Here is a 16,481-nt window from a genome sequence, read left to right on the forward strand (position 1 = left end):
CACAGCACCACATGGGAAGGCACATAAGAATAGACAACACTTGGCTTGACAGAGTCATGGTTCCCTCTGTTTGCTCCATAGTTTGTGGGACTACAATTAGCAGCAACAAATTACACACTTGCCCAACACACGCTGGCACAAAACGGGGAGGAGAGTGGGTGGTAGCACAGCAAGATGTTTGTGTAGTTAAATAACAAGTAACTAAGGCTCTAGTAAGTGCTCAAGAGTACATGCTGTAGCTCCTGGGTTTTGAAGGAATGACACCATTTGTTGCGTGCAGACAATTTCCTGCTTTGCATCAGCTTTGTGTCAGAAAGACAATACCCACCCAAGGACTTGGGAGGCTGAGCCAGGGCCCAGGAAAGGTGTTTTCATTCTTCCAGGCTGCATTGCCAGGGCTGAGCACCATATTTTTGAGTAATTTAATTAAGATTTGTCTATCAGATTCAGCAGGTGCAGCTTGCAGTGTCAGTGCCCAACATCTGTATGTTCCTATCCTGCTAATTCCCAAATGAAAATGTGCAATAGACTTAGAGAGTTTGTTTCTGTCTTTACTTTTACTTGAAACTATTTGAACAATGTTTTCTTCAGGCTTTTTTCTTTGATTAGGTTTTATTTGTTGTTTTATATTTATCTCAACGAGGGCACTGTTATTAAAAAGCTCCAAGGACAGCCTGCACCATTTTCCCAACTCCATAATTTTCTCCTTACAATTTTTCTTCAAAGGGTGAATAATATACTATTTAATGCATTGAAATCGCACTTTGCTAATGGAAACACTGCCTGGAGCTGCTTTGAAATGATATCCAAAGAACCCCAGAGCACCGAGCACTCTGTGTGATGGGCACTGCGAGTGCCCTACTGTTGCCATGTCCTGGCAAGTCATTTTGTCATTCATGGGAGTTACTCCCACTAAGATGTGAACCTTCTGTACTGGGTGTTTTGGGTCTCAGCAGGGGATGTCTTCAAAACTGATTTGACTGCTTAATGCATTGCTTCAGAACTGGCAGAGTCCTTACAGAGAATGACCTTGTTCTCTGATGTCAGGCCAACTCCTTCAGATAGTCTGTGTTTGTCTCTTCTGGTTCCTCCCCAGCTCACTTTTCAATTTGAGCCTCTGCTTTCCTGCCCAACAGCCATGCAGGCAGGTGCTGCTCACTTATTATTTCTGTGTGCACCCTCATTTCAGCTCCATGACAAAGGTGCCTCTGCCCATGCTTGCTCTTCGTCTCCCCAGAGCTCGATTTTCCCACAACAGCACAGTATTCAGCTCTGATAAACCTTCAGTTCAGACTACTCCATACTTTATTTTCATATTCTAGTTTATCACTAACACTGCCAAAGGAAAAGCACTGGCAAGAGAACACAGTGAAGCTTCATACTGAAAATGAAATGGTCATTCATTTATTATGTATTTTTTGGCAACAGTCTTTTTTTTAATAGTCATTTATGCTGGCCAGAGGAAGTGCGCGTACAATCTGCCAACACGGGCGAGCTCCTGAGATTTTCCAGTAAGTCTTGCGCAGAGGGTACGTCCCTTGACATCTCAGCTCCAGCAGTTTTGGGATCACTTGAAAATCTGATTTTATCTTTCCCTGGAGTAAGTCGCGAGCTCCCAAGACTATGGAAAACAGCTCCGGGCGATGACTGAGCTAGACGCACGCACACGGCAGCACGGACGCTGCTGTGGGCCCCGTGCCAGGCTCCGGCACCCGGCGGGGCCGTGCGGTGACCGCAACCCGGGCGGCAGCGCCCGTGCCCCGGGGCGGGCGCGGCTCCGGGGCTGCCGCAGCAGCGCCGCCGCCCGCGGACTACAGCTCCCGGCGTGCCGAGCGGAGCCCGCCCGCGCCGGCACTGCCCGCCTGGGCTGGGCTGGGCTGGGCTGGGCTGGCCCGGGCCGCCCGGGGTCGCCGGGAGCGGCGTGGGCAGGGGCGCGGCCGGTGGCGGAGGCGGGCGGGAGGAAGGTGAGTGTGTCCGCGTGTCCGTGTGTCTGTGTGTCCGTGTGTGCGTGCGGGGCCGGCGCGGAGCCGGGCAGGTGAGAGCCCCGCGGGCAGGAGGAGGAGGAGCCGCGGGAGGAGGAGCGGCAGCGGGAGCAGGCGGAGCGCTCCTGCCCGCCGGGGATGCGTGTGTGCCCGTGCGTGTCTGCGCCGCTCACCTCGGAGCGCTCGGGTCACTCGGTGGCGGGGGGATCCAGCTGCTCCCGGCGCCGGCGGGAATCGCTTATCCCGGCGCGGCCGGTTCTCGCTGAGGTCCCGAGAAGAGCGTGAGTGAGCGGCGGCTGTGAGCGATCACGTATGTGCTATAGACGCACATGTGTTTCCTACGCATGCAACACATTTGTCGGGCTGCAGGCTTCGCCCCGTGACACCGGGCGGCCTCGAGGGGGATGGGGCCCAGGCGAAAGGGGTAATAAGGAATTAATTGCAGATGAGAAGTAATATCCGTCTTTGAGTCATCGGTCTTTGAGGCATAATTTCATTCCAAAAGCTCTTAGATGAATGGTTAGATCTTATATAGGAAAGCACTGCTTTTCCCATAGGATTATCAGATTTCCACCGGAGAATACAGATCCTGGATTATTGAGCTACATGGGATTTGCGTGTTTCTTTCTAATTAGTCTGTGAATCTGAGTGTAAAATTCTTTATTTGGAAGGGGGGGGTGGGAGTTATATGCTTCTAAAAGAACAGACATACCTTTTCTCTGACATTTTACACAGTTTTTCTGGTTATCCTATGCTCTGTGCATACTTACTGCCTTAATTGGATAGTGGTGTCAAAGGTTGATTAGATTCCCTAATAGATTTTGGATCTGCAAGAGGATTGCAGTTTTAAGTGCGTGGTTAAAACAATCGTGTTTGCTGTCTCCTCTCAAACAGTTGACAGGAGGGCTGATGTATCACATTTGCGTTCTGTTCCCTTTGGTTTATTAATGTATCGTCGTGAGGTTGTCGGGTTCGGTTTTGTTGTTGTTTTTTCCCCCTCTGCTATTTCATTTGCAGACCAAAAAGAAATGAAAGTCAGAGAGGATTTGTTTAATCATTTAACAGCTGACACAAGCCATGTCCCTAACAAAACGTTGGTGAAAAAGTGGTGAAGAAGATTTCTGGGATACAGCAGCGCCAGCACTGTGAAGCCGCTTCTGCAGGTCAGGGGCAGCATTTGCTGGAGGATGCCGTAGCCCAGGAGGTGAGGCTCGTGGGGACAAGGTCGATGGCTTGCATGGAGCTTCTCTACCTGGCCGAGGAGAGCAGACAGGTGCCCCTGGGCACCACTACTGGCTGGAGCCTGCCACCCGCGCCCTACGAGCAGCAGCAGTGTGAGGGGGGCGAGGTGGACGCCAGAGCAGCCGCTGCCGTGGCAGCCCTGCACTGCGAGCGGCACTGCAAGCCCTTGCAGAGGGGCCCTGTGGCTGAGCCCCCCCTGGCACCCCAGCCCTCCTCCCTGGGCACCTCGCCCCAGGAGCACCCTGCCCCCTCCAGCCCGTCCCAGCCCTGCCGGCCAGCCGAGAGCTTGCCCAGGGAAGAGGATGGAGGGAAGAAGAAAGCCTGCTGCTGTGCCCAGGAGCTCGAGACATCCTTCACTTATGTGGATGAAAATGTAAATCTGGAGCATGCAAGAAGTCCCCCCACTCCTACAGGTGGCCAGGATGCCCCTCTGCAGCAGCATTCCTGCAGGGAGCTGCCACCTGAATGGGCGCACGATTCTCCTTCCTTGGTCTCTGAGGAGGACGATGCTGCCTCGGAGGCAGCAGCTGGGAAATCCGTTGACTATGGATTCATTAGTGCCATTTTGTTCCTGGTTAGTGGCATTTTGCTGGTGATAATTTCCTACGTGGTGCCCAGAGACGTGACTGTGGATCCCAACACTGTGGCTGCCCGGGAGATGGAGAGGCTGGAGAACGAGAGCGCGAGGATCGGCGCTCACTTGGACCGCTGTGTTATCGCCGGGCTGTGTCTCTTAACCCTGGGGGGCGTGGTGCTCTCCAGCCTGCTCATGATGTCCATGTGGAAAGGGGAGCTGTACCGGAGGAGCAGGTTTGCATCCTCCAAGGAGTCTGCAAAGCTGTATGGATCTTTCAATTTTAGAATGAAGTCTGGAGCAAATGATAATATGCTCGAGCTGTCGTTAGTTGAGGAAGATGTGCTTGCCATAGATAATTAGTGTGGTCATGATTTTTAAGGCAGCATTTCTACAGGAAAATATGTTTCATTAAAGAAAGCAGATGCAGCTAAAGATAGCTGGTGATGCAGTTTATTTGTCTGACAAGAATGGTGTTATCTTAAGCTCTATAATCAAATGTTTGCAATATATGAGTACTTGTTGTAAAGGGGAACTGTGCCAGATGAAATGCAAATGATATAAAATAATGAAAACCACTGAATAAAAAGAGACTTGTGATAAGTAGGTTCCTCAGATACTCGTTTATCATAATATAAAACATTCCACTGGTGTCTTGCCTATATAATTTTCTTATTACTCCCATATAGAACAAGAATGACCTTGACACTTTCAAAGCTGTTAATTTTTGAAACCTGCAAGATTATTAACATTCTACTTGACAGAGTATTAAGAAGCAGGACCAATAATTAAATGGTAGGGCTAATATTTCATTAAGAGATGCTTTTTTATTCTTTAATTTTAAGCAGATCCCTTCTCTTCAGTTAAGTGACAGCTATGGGAAGAAAGAGGACCACTTGGTCATGGCTGGCCACAAACCTCCCATATTTTCAAACAATTGTACAATTAGTGATGATTATTTAAAATATGAAATAAGAGGCAAAGGGCAGGAAACCATATGGCTCTTGGTGCTGGTAGGAGACAAAAGGCTCTTTCAGCTTGAGGTCAGTGGCTCCATTTCAGTTCAGATTAGCAATGATTGATAGTCATTAACTTCTGATAGCTATAGTGACCCTATAGTGATATAAAAGAAGTTTAGTTCCTGGTGGACAGATGTCTTTGTATGAAAACTGCCATAACATGAATTAACAGACCTCTTGTTTGGAGTCTCAAAAGACCCAAAGACTGAAAAAGCATGGGGATGCTGAGACTGGACACTGTTCTTTCAGTACACATGCCAGGAGAAATTCAAGCTCAGCTACAGAGCTTTGCTTATACTGAGGTTGTCTGCATCTTATTAGTCCTTTTTGAAACTTCAGCTTTATGTCACTAGGCTCTCAACCTTCTCATAACCAGCAAGGAAAGGTCAGGAAGGAGCTCTCTGAGACTCGTTCAATAAACCCCAATTTATTTGTAAAGAATAAATCATCAGGAAATACAGAGGTTAAGTATCAGGCAGTTTACTGGCTGACAAGAAACTCAGCATAGGGGATGATCAACGGTACATGTTGCTATTAATCTCAGTTGTGTGGCACTGTAGCCAAAAACCTGTACCACTGATGCTATTTGCTTTTATTACCAGCCATTTTCTAGGGAGCATTGATAACATTGATGTGTTCCTGCAGTGCTGGGAAAACCAGTTCTTACTGAGCAATGGTTAATACATACATATATATATACACACACACATATATATATATATGCATATGTCTTGTTAATATGTAGATGTCTGCTATATGTGTATGTGTCCCTGGCAAAGCCAAACATGGGTAAAGAGCTCTGTCTGTGCAGTCTCTGACTGCAGACTTGCAAGAAATGTGCTTCATTATGACAGCCTTCTCAGTTGTGAGTTAACTCTAAAATATCAGGAATATGAATTATTTTTAAAATAATTCATTTTTTAAAATAACACCATTTTTTCCCACTGTGACACACAGGAGAAGAGTTCTCTTGGGAAGGTGGGAGGAGATTTCCTTTATGCCCCCTTTACCCAGTAATATGTGGCAGCACAAAGTCCAGAATAACAAGTGGATGGCAGAAACGGGTTCCTCACAGAGAGACCGAACACTATTTTGCCACTTGGTTCTTTGTTCTGCTTCTCTGGTTTTTGTCAGGAGGCAAGTGCAGCACGCGGGTCTGACTCCATTAGTTCAGTCCCTTGTGCTTGCTGGCTGCAGGTGACCAAGGTCCCAAGGAGCTGCCCTGCTCCAGGTTCACGTCTTTGGTCAGCAAATTCCATAGTGTGGTACCCAGGCTGTAATGCTGGCCCTGTAAAAGAGATCCTGCTTCACATGTTCTCTGCTCCAACTGCAGCTTGAGGTCAGTGTTACTGCATAATTAAATGAGCTGCCTTATTAGAGGGTGCTGCTGCCCAGTAAATGACTCTCAGTTTATGTCATGACACACAGTGTGTTCTCAGGCAGTAACTCAGCAGTGACCAGCATCTCCACAGTCATCTTTGAAGAGCTTACATCCTTCTGGCTGTGTCATCAGAGATTCCTAATTGAATCTCTAGGATAATTACATGAAATGTCTTATATCTGGAAGCTACCTCAGCCTGTTGTGATCAGTACTAGAGAGGAAGGATCTGAGAATCTGATGCAGAGCAGGAAGGTTCCTCTTGCTGGCCTTGGCCAGTGGGTGAGGTGTGTGGACACAGGCTGCAGAGCTTGACACTTGTCAAGGTGGGGAAGTGGGAACAGCGCTTCCCCTCATCCTGCCCCTGAGGATGGGAAGGGGCTGGCCTTCCCAGGGAAAACCATGCCAAGCAAGAGGGCAAATGTTGCTGAGCTGGGGTCAGCAAGGTGGTGCAGGACAGGGACAGACATCTCGGGGGATGAAAACCCTTTCGCCTGCCTGGGCCCCATGTTCTTACCTACATGACAGAAGCTCTAAAAATGAGGCTGGTGGTTTTGAGAGCTATTATTTTTATTTTTTATTATACATATGCATTAAATTGGAGTACATTCCATTATTGCAGAAAGATGTCAGCTTAAGCTGTAGGGATCACAGATTTCTTGCAGGAACCATGACATGCCTTAATACTGATTATTAGCACTAGAAAAAGAAACTGTCAGTATGTTATTGTCAAGTGAGAAGTTTTCTGACACTTTGTAAAATGCCTGTCACAGATCATGAACCTGCAATACTTTAATGAACCCTGAAATTTTCCCTGAGCATCTTAAGGAAATATTAGTCAACCTAATAATCTAAATGTACACTGCAGAAGTGTGAGGAGTAATAAAACTTAAACAACAGGACTAACAGAGTTTCTTTATTTTGGTGTAAGCGTGTGCTACGAAAGAGGTGAAGGAAGGCCTTCAGAGCGCAGGAATTTAGCAGATAAAAATGCTCGGGACATTTCTCTGATCACTTTAGAAATTGCAGCATGATGTCATTTAGCGGTACAATATAAAACCTCTGGACTCTTAGGTTCTCGTGCTGTGAAACCAAACACAGACAGAAACCAAAGCTCTTGCTGTCTGGTGGCTGATGGTGGAAATGAATGTATGAGCCCACTGGCCAGGCCTTCACAGCATTCACCTCACATGAGATGGTACCAAAGGGCGAGGCCAAGGGATGTTTATTGCCCCCTCATGCACCCTCGCCAATTGACTTCCCCTGCTCGAAATTTAAATGCTTTAAAGGTACAAATAGGAGAAGAATTGTTGCTGTTTTTTTCACTGCCTGGGCTAAAGTTGTCACTTGATTCATCGGAGAGCTTTCTCCTTTTTTGGGAAACTAAATTTTGGCATATACTGAGTGGGTTTTAGGTGCCCTCTAAACATCTGATTCTGAATATGGATTTCAGAGTACCCTGGAAACAGAACAGGATTTGTGCCCTTAGTCAGTTTATTTCTGACCAGCCCCAGCTGCCAAATATGACACTTTCCCAATTTCTACCTCATGACATGTCTGCTGGCTGGGCCCAAACCTAGTCTCTACCTTCCCACTGGGGGTGTCCGTGCTTCCCTGCGCTGTGGGAAGGGACGCTGCCAGTGTCCGGCTCCCTGCTGCTCAGACAGCTCCTCCTGCTCCCCCGTGTTCTCAGTTCCCTTTTCTCGGTCAGACGCTGTGCCTGGGCATTGGGAGCTGCGTGGCCTCTGCTGGGGGTGCTCACCAGGACAGAGGCTGTCACTGCACCGTCCCAGCCCGCACGCTGTGGGTGCCCCGTGTGTCTCCCCCCAGCCTCGCCTGCTGCGGCCAGCCTGAAGCTGGCCCCGTGGCTGAAATGCCCGAGATTCTCCTAGGAAGCTACACTGGGTTGTTGCTGGGTTTTTATGTGTTTACAATTTTTTAGTCTTTGTAATTATTTTCAAAATCTGTCTGCAATGAGTATAGAGTTTACTGACTAAGAAAGCAACTGGTTTAATTTTGTAAGACTGACTCACAATGGGGTGGAACATCACAGTCCATCATGAGCTGTTCAGTAGTGCATTTGATGCCTTATTACAATCACAGCCGTGTTCTGTACAGAGACAAAAATAAAAGTCTGTGAATTTGAGCACTGTCATTGTGGGCCTCTTTGCTCTTTGCTGATTCCAGTGATTGGCTCTTCTCTCTCTGTGCCATGGGTGCAGCCCCCAGCCCTCAGTGGCATGGAGCCCATGTAGGCAGCAGGGCCACCTGGCAGAGGCAGTGCTAGATCGAGCTGTGCCAGCACACCAAGCCCATCCCCAGCTCACCCCTCCATCATGTCCCTGCTGCTTTTCCTTCCCAGACAGAAGTGCCAAGCAATGCAGCTTCAAACCCTGCTGCACTCATGTTCCACCCAACGCCACACAACCAGAACAAAAAAGAGAAAAAGTGGGTGGGAGCAGCCATGGCTGTGTGAGCAGGCCGCTGGTGAGGTGCTGTGTCAGGAGGTGGGTGTTGAGCCCCTGCTCACCATCACCACATGCATGACCACTTCAGTATCACATCCTCACCTCGGCCCAGCTTGGCCATGGCCAGGGAAGGATGGCAGAGAGTGCTGGGGCCAGCACCAGCCATGATGATTGATGATGGATGGGCAGGCATCTCCCAAAAAGCCCTGGAGGTGATGGGCGATGCAGGGAGAAGCAGGAGCTGTGTTCCTGGAGGTCTGTGTCCTGGGCATTGCCCCCTCAGTGTCAGCTTCACCTCTCCCTCCAGAGTGGGCAGCAACCAGAGGGTGCTGGTGCAGGGCCAGCAGCAACTGGCACCAGCAGCTCAGCAGGACCTCCAGGGAGCCACAGTTTTCTCCTGGCATTTTTTTGCTTCTCTCAGATCCCCAGTGTATGTCATTAAGCACCTTAAGTATCTTTGACAACCTGTACTCCCTCCCAAACACAATTCAAAGGTATGCCACGCAGGTTATGCCTCGTCAGGTCACTTTTCATTCTGGTGTGACAGAATTCAGACCCTTGCCTGCCACTGTGTGTGAATCACCATGTGAGTGGGAGCACTGTGGTGGGCGTGGATTCAGGCTGGAGCAGGGACTGTCTACTCCTGTTACCTGTTACCACAGAACAGAGTACAACAGGGTTCCAATTTGTCATCCAGGTTTCAGGCTGTTACTGCTACAGGAGAAATAAAGTTGGCCCAGAAGGCCAAATTGGCTGCAGAGACTGCACTGATCCCAAATGCAGACTATGGTGTGCAACTGATGATTAGCAAGAGGTTAAGAGAATAGATGTATTTATAGATATGACAATCCATCAGCTTAAAGAACTGGGAGGTTCTCTAACTGAAAGAAAACACAAATTCATTTTTACTCTTTTTACAGATTTCTTCTTACCATTTTAAATTTTGAAGGATTCAGTGTCATATACTAAATTCACAGCATTTTTTTCCCTGTGTTTATGAGTCCTGGCAAGGTCAAGAGTCCTATAGGCTGCGAGAAGGTGAGACTTCTTTGATTTTCTTATCAGTTTAAATTAAATTGTGTATATTATAAATCTGCATAAAACCAAACAAGACAAGAATCTCTTATTTCAAATGAACCTGCTTTATATTTGTTTGTGTAAATGTAAATGCAGTGCTCAAGGTAGAAGCTGAGACAAATAATGCAAATCTAAAATTATTTAGATTTTTAATAAAAAAATTATTTTTAAAATATTTCTGCAGACTTGCTGTATTAAAAACTTGTAAAGAGTTCTCTGCTTTTTTATGAGTAGATTGTCCCACTGTTACATATGATAAAAGATACTGAGCCATTGCCATTAACTGAGCTGCGCCTCATGGGCATTTCGCCATTGTTTTGAATGAGGGCATTATAACCTAACACGTGTGGTTTTTGTTCTCCTGCACCTAGTGTGTAACCCACAGACCACTGAAAGTTTTTCCATCTGCATCAAGAAATGAGATGCTGAGCAGCATGAAACATAATGTTCTCAAAAAGTCTCCTGCACACAGACACCAAAGAGAGCCACCTGGAGAGCTGGAGAATCAAGGCTTCTTTAAGTCCCAGTCCAGCACTGCAGAAAAGGCTAAATTAGTACAGAACCACTAGAATAAATTAATCTGAAAAGGATCGCAAATTTTTTTCCCCAGAGGATGACATTTACATTTAATTTAAAGTACAAAATAATCTTTAAAAAAATCTCAAAAACTCAATTTGCTAATATTTGGAGGTATTTGGGTAAAGTTTTGCACATTTAAGGGATTTGTATTTGGTTTTTTTAAGGCATAAAAAAAATCAATAGGCTTCTGTTGAAAGAATAAAACAGATATCTTTACATCAGCATAAAAAGCTCCTCTTTTCCAATGATTGTTTCTGTTTTGACAGATGTGTATGCAGGGAAATTTAGCTATTGTTGAATAAAACATTTCCAGAAGCAAAATTGATTAAGTCCCTTTTGCAGAGGAAAAAAATCAATTCTTCCCATTAGAAGGATCTAAAAGATGTTGATCAGCTAGAAATGTAAATAAAGTTCTTTAATCACTATTCTCTAACTGCAGTGTATACATCTACATGGGATTGTCTTGTCTCTTTATAGTTTAAAATAAATTTCATTGAACTCTAACATGAAGTAGCTTCTGACAAAGTAGCCAGAGTAACTGTACTTAAATGTAAATAATATCAAATAGCTATCCTGACATTTTGGTATAGCTTTTATCAAGGATTAGCTGTTCATGAAATGAATGTATATGTGATAACACTATATCTAGGCTGGGAACAAAAATGTATTCACTGAAAGGCAGAGCAGCAGAAAATATGTGACTGTTCAGTTCCTATGTATTCTGATTTCATGTAATAAAAACAGCACTTTAGAGATCTCTTCATTAGTAATTGTTGAGGGCTATTAAAGGTCATGGAGGGCTATTAACAGAAGGATGCCAAGTCCAGCTCTGTAAGTCCCTAAGCTTCTGATTGCTAAGAGCTGAGAGAATGTACTGGTCTATGCTTGCCCTTCCCTTGGTTTTACATAAAGCTGTTTCTGCTGCAGGCTAATTTCTGAGCCTATTTTGTGACAGATGGACCTTTGATTTGATCCAGACTGACCCTGTGTTCTCAAAACTTCATGCTCTTCCTATAGGGGCAATACCAAGTAGTTGTTTGCCAGCGTGTCTTCCTAAAGAAGGAATCAATAGATCACGGCCTTAACTTTGCTTTTTCCTCCTTACAGGAATGGTAACCATGGCTGGAAGAGCTCTTGAGAGGTCATTTTCCAGTCTTCTGGAACTTTCACCCTCCATCAGTCCTCAAAGATGATTACTCATGGCTGTGAAATGGCTGCTCAATTCTCTGAGCACTCTGGTGTGAATTTTATAAGGCTCACATGATTTGCAGATACATTATGTATCTCTGCAGCCTCTTCTGCTCTCTACCAGCCTAAGTTCTTAAGATCTGAAGTCGGTGGATAGTCTGAATACTTTTAGATTTTTTTAATGAGGCAAAAAAAGGTTGAAGCACCTCAGCCCTCTCAATGTCATTTTCAATTGTGTCCTGTCTCACTCCCCACCAAGCAGAAAACCTGTTCTTCTTTGTCTTTTTTCTTCTTTCTGGTATAAATATAGAGCACTTCCTCATGACCTTTTTTTCTCTTCTATGAGGATCTCACTTGCTTACCCCCCCAAAAATAAATGAAAATTATTATTTATGTTCTAATTTCCCCAGTGGGGGAATTTCTTAAATGTTAGGTCACTGTTATGGTTAGCCAAATCCATGTTTACAATTGTTATTTTTCTTTCACGTTTTCACATTTCACATATGGTGTTTTGTTTCCTTAATTTTGGTTAAGAATTTGCTAAATTTTCCTAAATGTCTTTTCCCTTTAAACTTCTGCTCTATGGAAGCATACTAAAAAGTGCTTTGAATTTAGCTGAAGTTTCTTATTCCTTGGGACCACTTCCCTGGAGGCAGAAACACTCTGTTCTAACAGCCCTGTATTGTGAGGGGTTTTTTTGTACAACTGAGTTCAGTGAAGAGCCTGGTGACTACAATCCCCACTCCTGCCCACCTCCATTTGTTCCCCACTCAGCGTTTCTTCAGTGTGGGCAGCAGTGGTCCAAGGTGGAGATTTTGTGTTAGTCCTGCTTTTTGAGCCGAGTCGTGTTGTTAAGGAAAATACTCCAGGCTTGTCTATGGGATCAAATTACAATGCATGGCTATTGAGATGGGAAATGTCTTCACTTAAACTTCACAGGATATTGAAACCAGTCTTAGCAAAGAGGTGGGTTAGAAGCAAAAATCAATATTGGACACTGCTGAAATGCCTCTGTTCAGCTGCTGTTTTAAATGCCTTGTACAGACCTTTCAAATCATGTTGCCAGCAAATGGAGGAAATACAGCTTTTAAAAAGTCAGAGAATTATTAATAGTGTGCTTGACCTCCAGCTCTGCACAGTCTACAAAAAAAGCATCATTTTTCATATGCTGCTGCCTTATGCCTAATTCTGCAAGCCCTGTTGGGAAGCAGTTGCTCCTAGGAGAAGTGCATTCAGAGAGTGAGGGTCAAAGCTTTAGATCCGTGATGGACTGTAGGAGGGAAAGAGAGCAGGAACAGCTCATGGTCAAACCCCTGAACAACAAGGGAGGGTTGCAGGAACCCTACACCTCATTCATCATTCACACGCTAATGGTATTTCTCGTCCTGGTGTGTGAGAGAAGAAAATTAACTGTGCTGAGGTTAAGCATGCAGCTTTCCAGCAGGGATAGAGAAGTATGGAGAGAAGCAAATGTCAGATGTCTTCATGAGAAAATGAATGCTCTAGCCACTATCCTGGTGTCTGAGGAGTGATTGGGGAACCAACACCTCCAATTGTGCTCCCCAGCAGGCTAATCTGTAGTGCAGCACTTGTAGCACAAAGAAGCAGTCTGAACCTTTATTAACTTTAACCACTGTCTGAGTAACCTAAAGTGACAATCCATCTCTCTTATTGCTGTTATTAAGTCAGTTTTGGACAATGCCTTATCATCTGCAGAAAAAATGAAGAGGAGATATAATGCAGGCAGCAAGTTTCTAGGCAAAATTAGGCTGTCTGAGAAGGGGAGAAGAATGCTGCACACTGCACTGAACAAATCTTTGCATTGATTTCTGGAACCAGAGCCTTTCTAGGAGCACCACAAATGCATGTATTTATTTAGTGCTTGGATTCAAAGAGCTGTCAATCTTCCTCTATCCAGATAACTCCAATTTGTGTTCAGGTCTGGGGTGTTCTAAGGTCATACATTATTTCTGCTTGTGCTGTTCTTGCTTTTCACTTTGATGCCAGCTCTGCAGTTCTTGGTCAGCCCCTCACAGCCACGTGTGCCAACAGAACCACTCCTTCTTGGTGGGCAGTGGCCAGGTGACACATGGCACTGCTGCAGCTCCAGGAGTGCACGTGTGAGCCTTGGAAACGGAATACTTGTTCTCATAGAGACTCCTAAATAATCATTTAAATATGTGTGGAGATCTCATTGATACATTGTCATCTGAGAGCCCAAATCTGATCTGTCTGTGGGCATGCTGTGTGTGTGCTCTGTGGCCCAACAAAGAACTAGTTCCTCCTCTTTGACTGTCCTACTTATTATCTGGCTCTGTGTCCAGTGCATAGCAACAAAAGGCAGTTCTTTTATATCTCCCCTTCAATTCAGATGGGATTAAGCCTGCGTTTCAGCTGGGTGGCTGAGGTAGCCTGAGATAAAATTTGAGGCCAGTAATAAGTTACTACTCCTGCACAGAGCAAGATGAAAGAAAAGTAGTTGTGAATTGGAGAGATAAACAGCTCCTGGGGATGCTCTACAGCACAGCAGTAATAGCTCAAGTCTATGGTTTAAAATCACTGTCTTAACTACAGTAAACAGAGCTGGTTTTAGTGGCTTTTTTTCAAGGTGAAGGCTAGAAGGCATGCCATGGAGGACAGATGTGGAAAATTTGTACCCTATTAAAGAATCCTTCACTGAAACTATCCCACTTTCCATTAGAAGTTCCAGGATACATAACAATAAACTTACATAAATATCTACAGTCACTCACACACAGGATGAACCTATGCATTGCAAGGTCTGTATCCAAACACTGCAGGTGTTGAGTTTGTCACAAAAATACCATCTTTTTTTACCTTGATCTCTTGTGGAAATCCTAAGTTAATTTCTATGTCCACACAGGATCACATGATGTTTACTGTCATTTATATAGACAATGTTTGGTTTAGTTCTCTTTTGAAATAAGGTAGTTTACCATACAGTTACCTGTGCCTCTTACTATTTTACCTCAGTGAACAGAAGGGGGAAAAATAAGAAAAGTTTTTGCTGTTGTTGTTTTTTGGGTTTTGTTGTTGTTGGTTTTGGTTTGTTTCTTTTTTTGTCAGGGAAAGTATGTGGAACTAAAAAGAAAAAAATGAAAGGGAGGTGAAGGTCTTGTCAGCAAGCAGGTAGGAATATGGATTTCATAAAGTTAATAGCTACAGTCAATAATTATTGTGGAAATAGATTTCACAATTCACATTGAATTGATTGTAGTCAGCTTGGTTGATGCTGTTGTAACACAGGAGGCTGATCAAGATTGGGAATCAAAGAAAAAGAACCAAAATCCAAAGGCAAGCCCTTACAGATTAGTCATTCTTTATGCTAGTAAGCCAATTTATCAGCAGTAATAAAAAGTCCTGATTTTAAAAGCAATGACTAATTTTCATAAAATATGTCCTCTAGTTCCATCCAGTGTTTTCAAAGGTTCCTATCTCTTGTCTGTTTTAATGGAAGGGATAGTCAGATGCCAGGAGTTTTTTACACTACACTGTATAAGACCAATTATGTTTGCAGTTACTTTTTAAAATTTAGTTGTTTTGGACAGACCTTATATTCTCTCTCACATCATTCTGTTGTCTTTCAGAATAAAAGTTGATTTTGCATTTAATTCCAGAATACTCAATATTCTTCAAGTTTCCCTAAGGGCACAAATCACATGAAAACCTTAGGTAGTGTCTTCATGAACTGCTGAACAAATCCAGCCATCTTGTGATGTACCAAAAGGAGATCTTGTTTTTCTCTTTTTATACTTTTACTCCCCTCACACCTCTCCTAGCCTTGCAGTCCCTCTCTGCCTTGTGCATCAGCCCCCTTATAGACCAATGGTAGGCCCACACTATTTGATTATTATTAGCATAATTTTTATTACTTACTTCCATTTTATATGACCCATTTACTTTACTTTACAATACTTTACTTTACCTTTCTCATCTTGTTTCAGAAGTAGTTAGAGACCCGTGAGCACCTTGGGGAGATACTGAGATGCTCCTGGGCACTTGCTCCTGGGGGCCAGCTGTGTGTGCAGGGACAGAGCTGAGCAGTGCAGGCTGTCCCAGAGAGCACAGAGCTGCTGCAGGAGGGCACAGGGCCTGAGCACTGGCTGTGCCTCTTAGCACATCACACGCATGTTGGGGTCATGGGGTGGAGGTGTCTCCTGCATGCTCCATCCAGGCCTGGACAAAGGTGGCTCGAGTGGAGTGCAACTGTCTCTGTGTCCTTATGTCCTTGATCATCACAGCAATTGTCCTCACTGCTCTGCCAGCTCTGCTTGGATCCTCACCCCTCTCCTTGTTCAGCACCTCCTCTCCTGTTAAATTTATCTCTCTTGTATTACTCACTGTCTCTTTGCTGTCATGAGCTGCATGCAAAAGCTGGGTTTATTGTTTGAGATAATGCATTCCTGCTATCTCAATGAAATAAGTGTATTCCATTTGTTTATTAGCTAATTAAACTAATCTCTAGAAAACCTTCAGAATGTCTTCTGTTCTTCTGCAGTGAAGCTAATTTATCTTTATAGTGCTGGCAGTAGGAAAATGGTCTATATGCCCTGCAGAAAAGTTTGAGATTCATATGTTTTTATCCCAACTGTTTCAAATTATAATCTGAAAGCCAGATTTGGATATTCAGGAAACTTTGATGCTGAATGATCTGCAGCAAAAGAAGCATATGGGAAGTACAGGCATAGTCTGATCTTATCTCTGAAGCTGACAGATAAATAATTTGACAAAACAGATATTGCTTAGAAGTTAAAAAATAATTATTTTGCTCAGAAACATGTCCCAGTGACTATTTGTTTCCTTTCAGCTGATCACTGGATGGCACTCAGTGTGCCAGGCTGCTTTCAGAATTTCATAAAAAGTGCTGGTAGAGAAGAAGCCATTTCGCAGAATTGTGGTAGAGGCTGGTGGACCTCTCTGAGCTCATCTGGTCCAGCCCCTGCTCAAGCAAAG

At 44.6% G+C, this 16,481-nt stretch overlaps 1 protein-coding gene across 5 annotated transcripts; it reads left to right on the forward strand.

Moving 5' to 3' along the window:
* The first annotated feature begins 1,919 nt into the window (after window positions 1-1,919).
* TMEM74 (transmembrane protein 74) lies at window positions 1,920-8,341 on the forward strand. 5 transcript variants are annotated; one of them, XM_064706310.1, is made up of 2 exons: window positions 1,920-1,964; window positions 3,000-8,341. In XM_064706310.1, the coding sequence occupies exon 2, from the start codon at window positions 3,211-3,213 to the stop codon at window positions 4,159-4,161; it is 951 nt and encodes a 316-aa protein (XP_064562380.1). In that variant the 5' UTR covers window positions 1,920-1,964; window positions 3,000-3,210; the 3' UTR covers window positions 4,162-8,341. The 5 variants fall into 5 exon arrangements, with proteins under 5 accessions (XP_064562380.1, XP_064562382.1, XP_064562381.1 ...); XM_064706312.1 differs by having other exon boundaries at window positions 1,944-1,964; window positions 3,048-8,341; XM_064706311.1 differs by lacking the exon at window positions 1,920-1,964 and adding an exon at window positions 1,982-2,406 and having other exon boundaries at window positions 3,048-8,341.
* The last annotated feature ends 8,140 nt before the right edge of the window (window positions 8,342-16,481 follow it).

This window comes from Zonotrichia leucophrys, chromosome 2 (assembly GCF_028769735.1).
Source record: "Zonotrichia leucophrys gambelii isolate GWCS_2022_RI chromosome 2, RI_Zleu_2.0, whole genome shotgun sequence".
NCBI lineage: Eukaryota > Metazoa > Chordata > Aves > Passeriformes > Passerellidae > Zonotrichia > Zonotrichia leucophrys.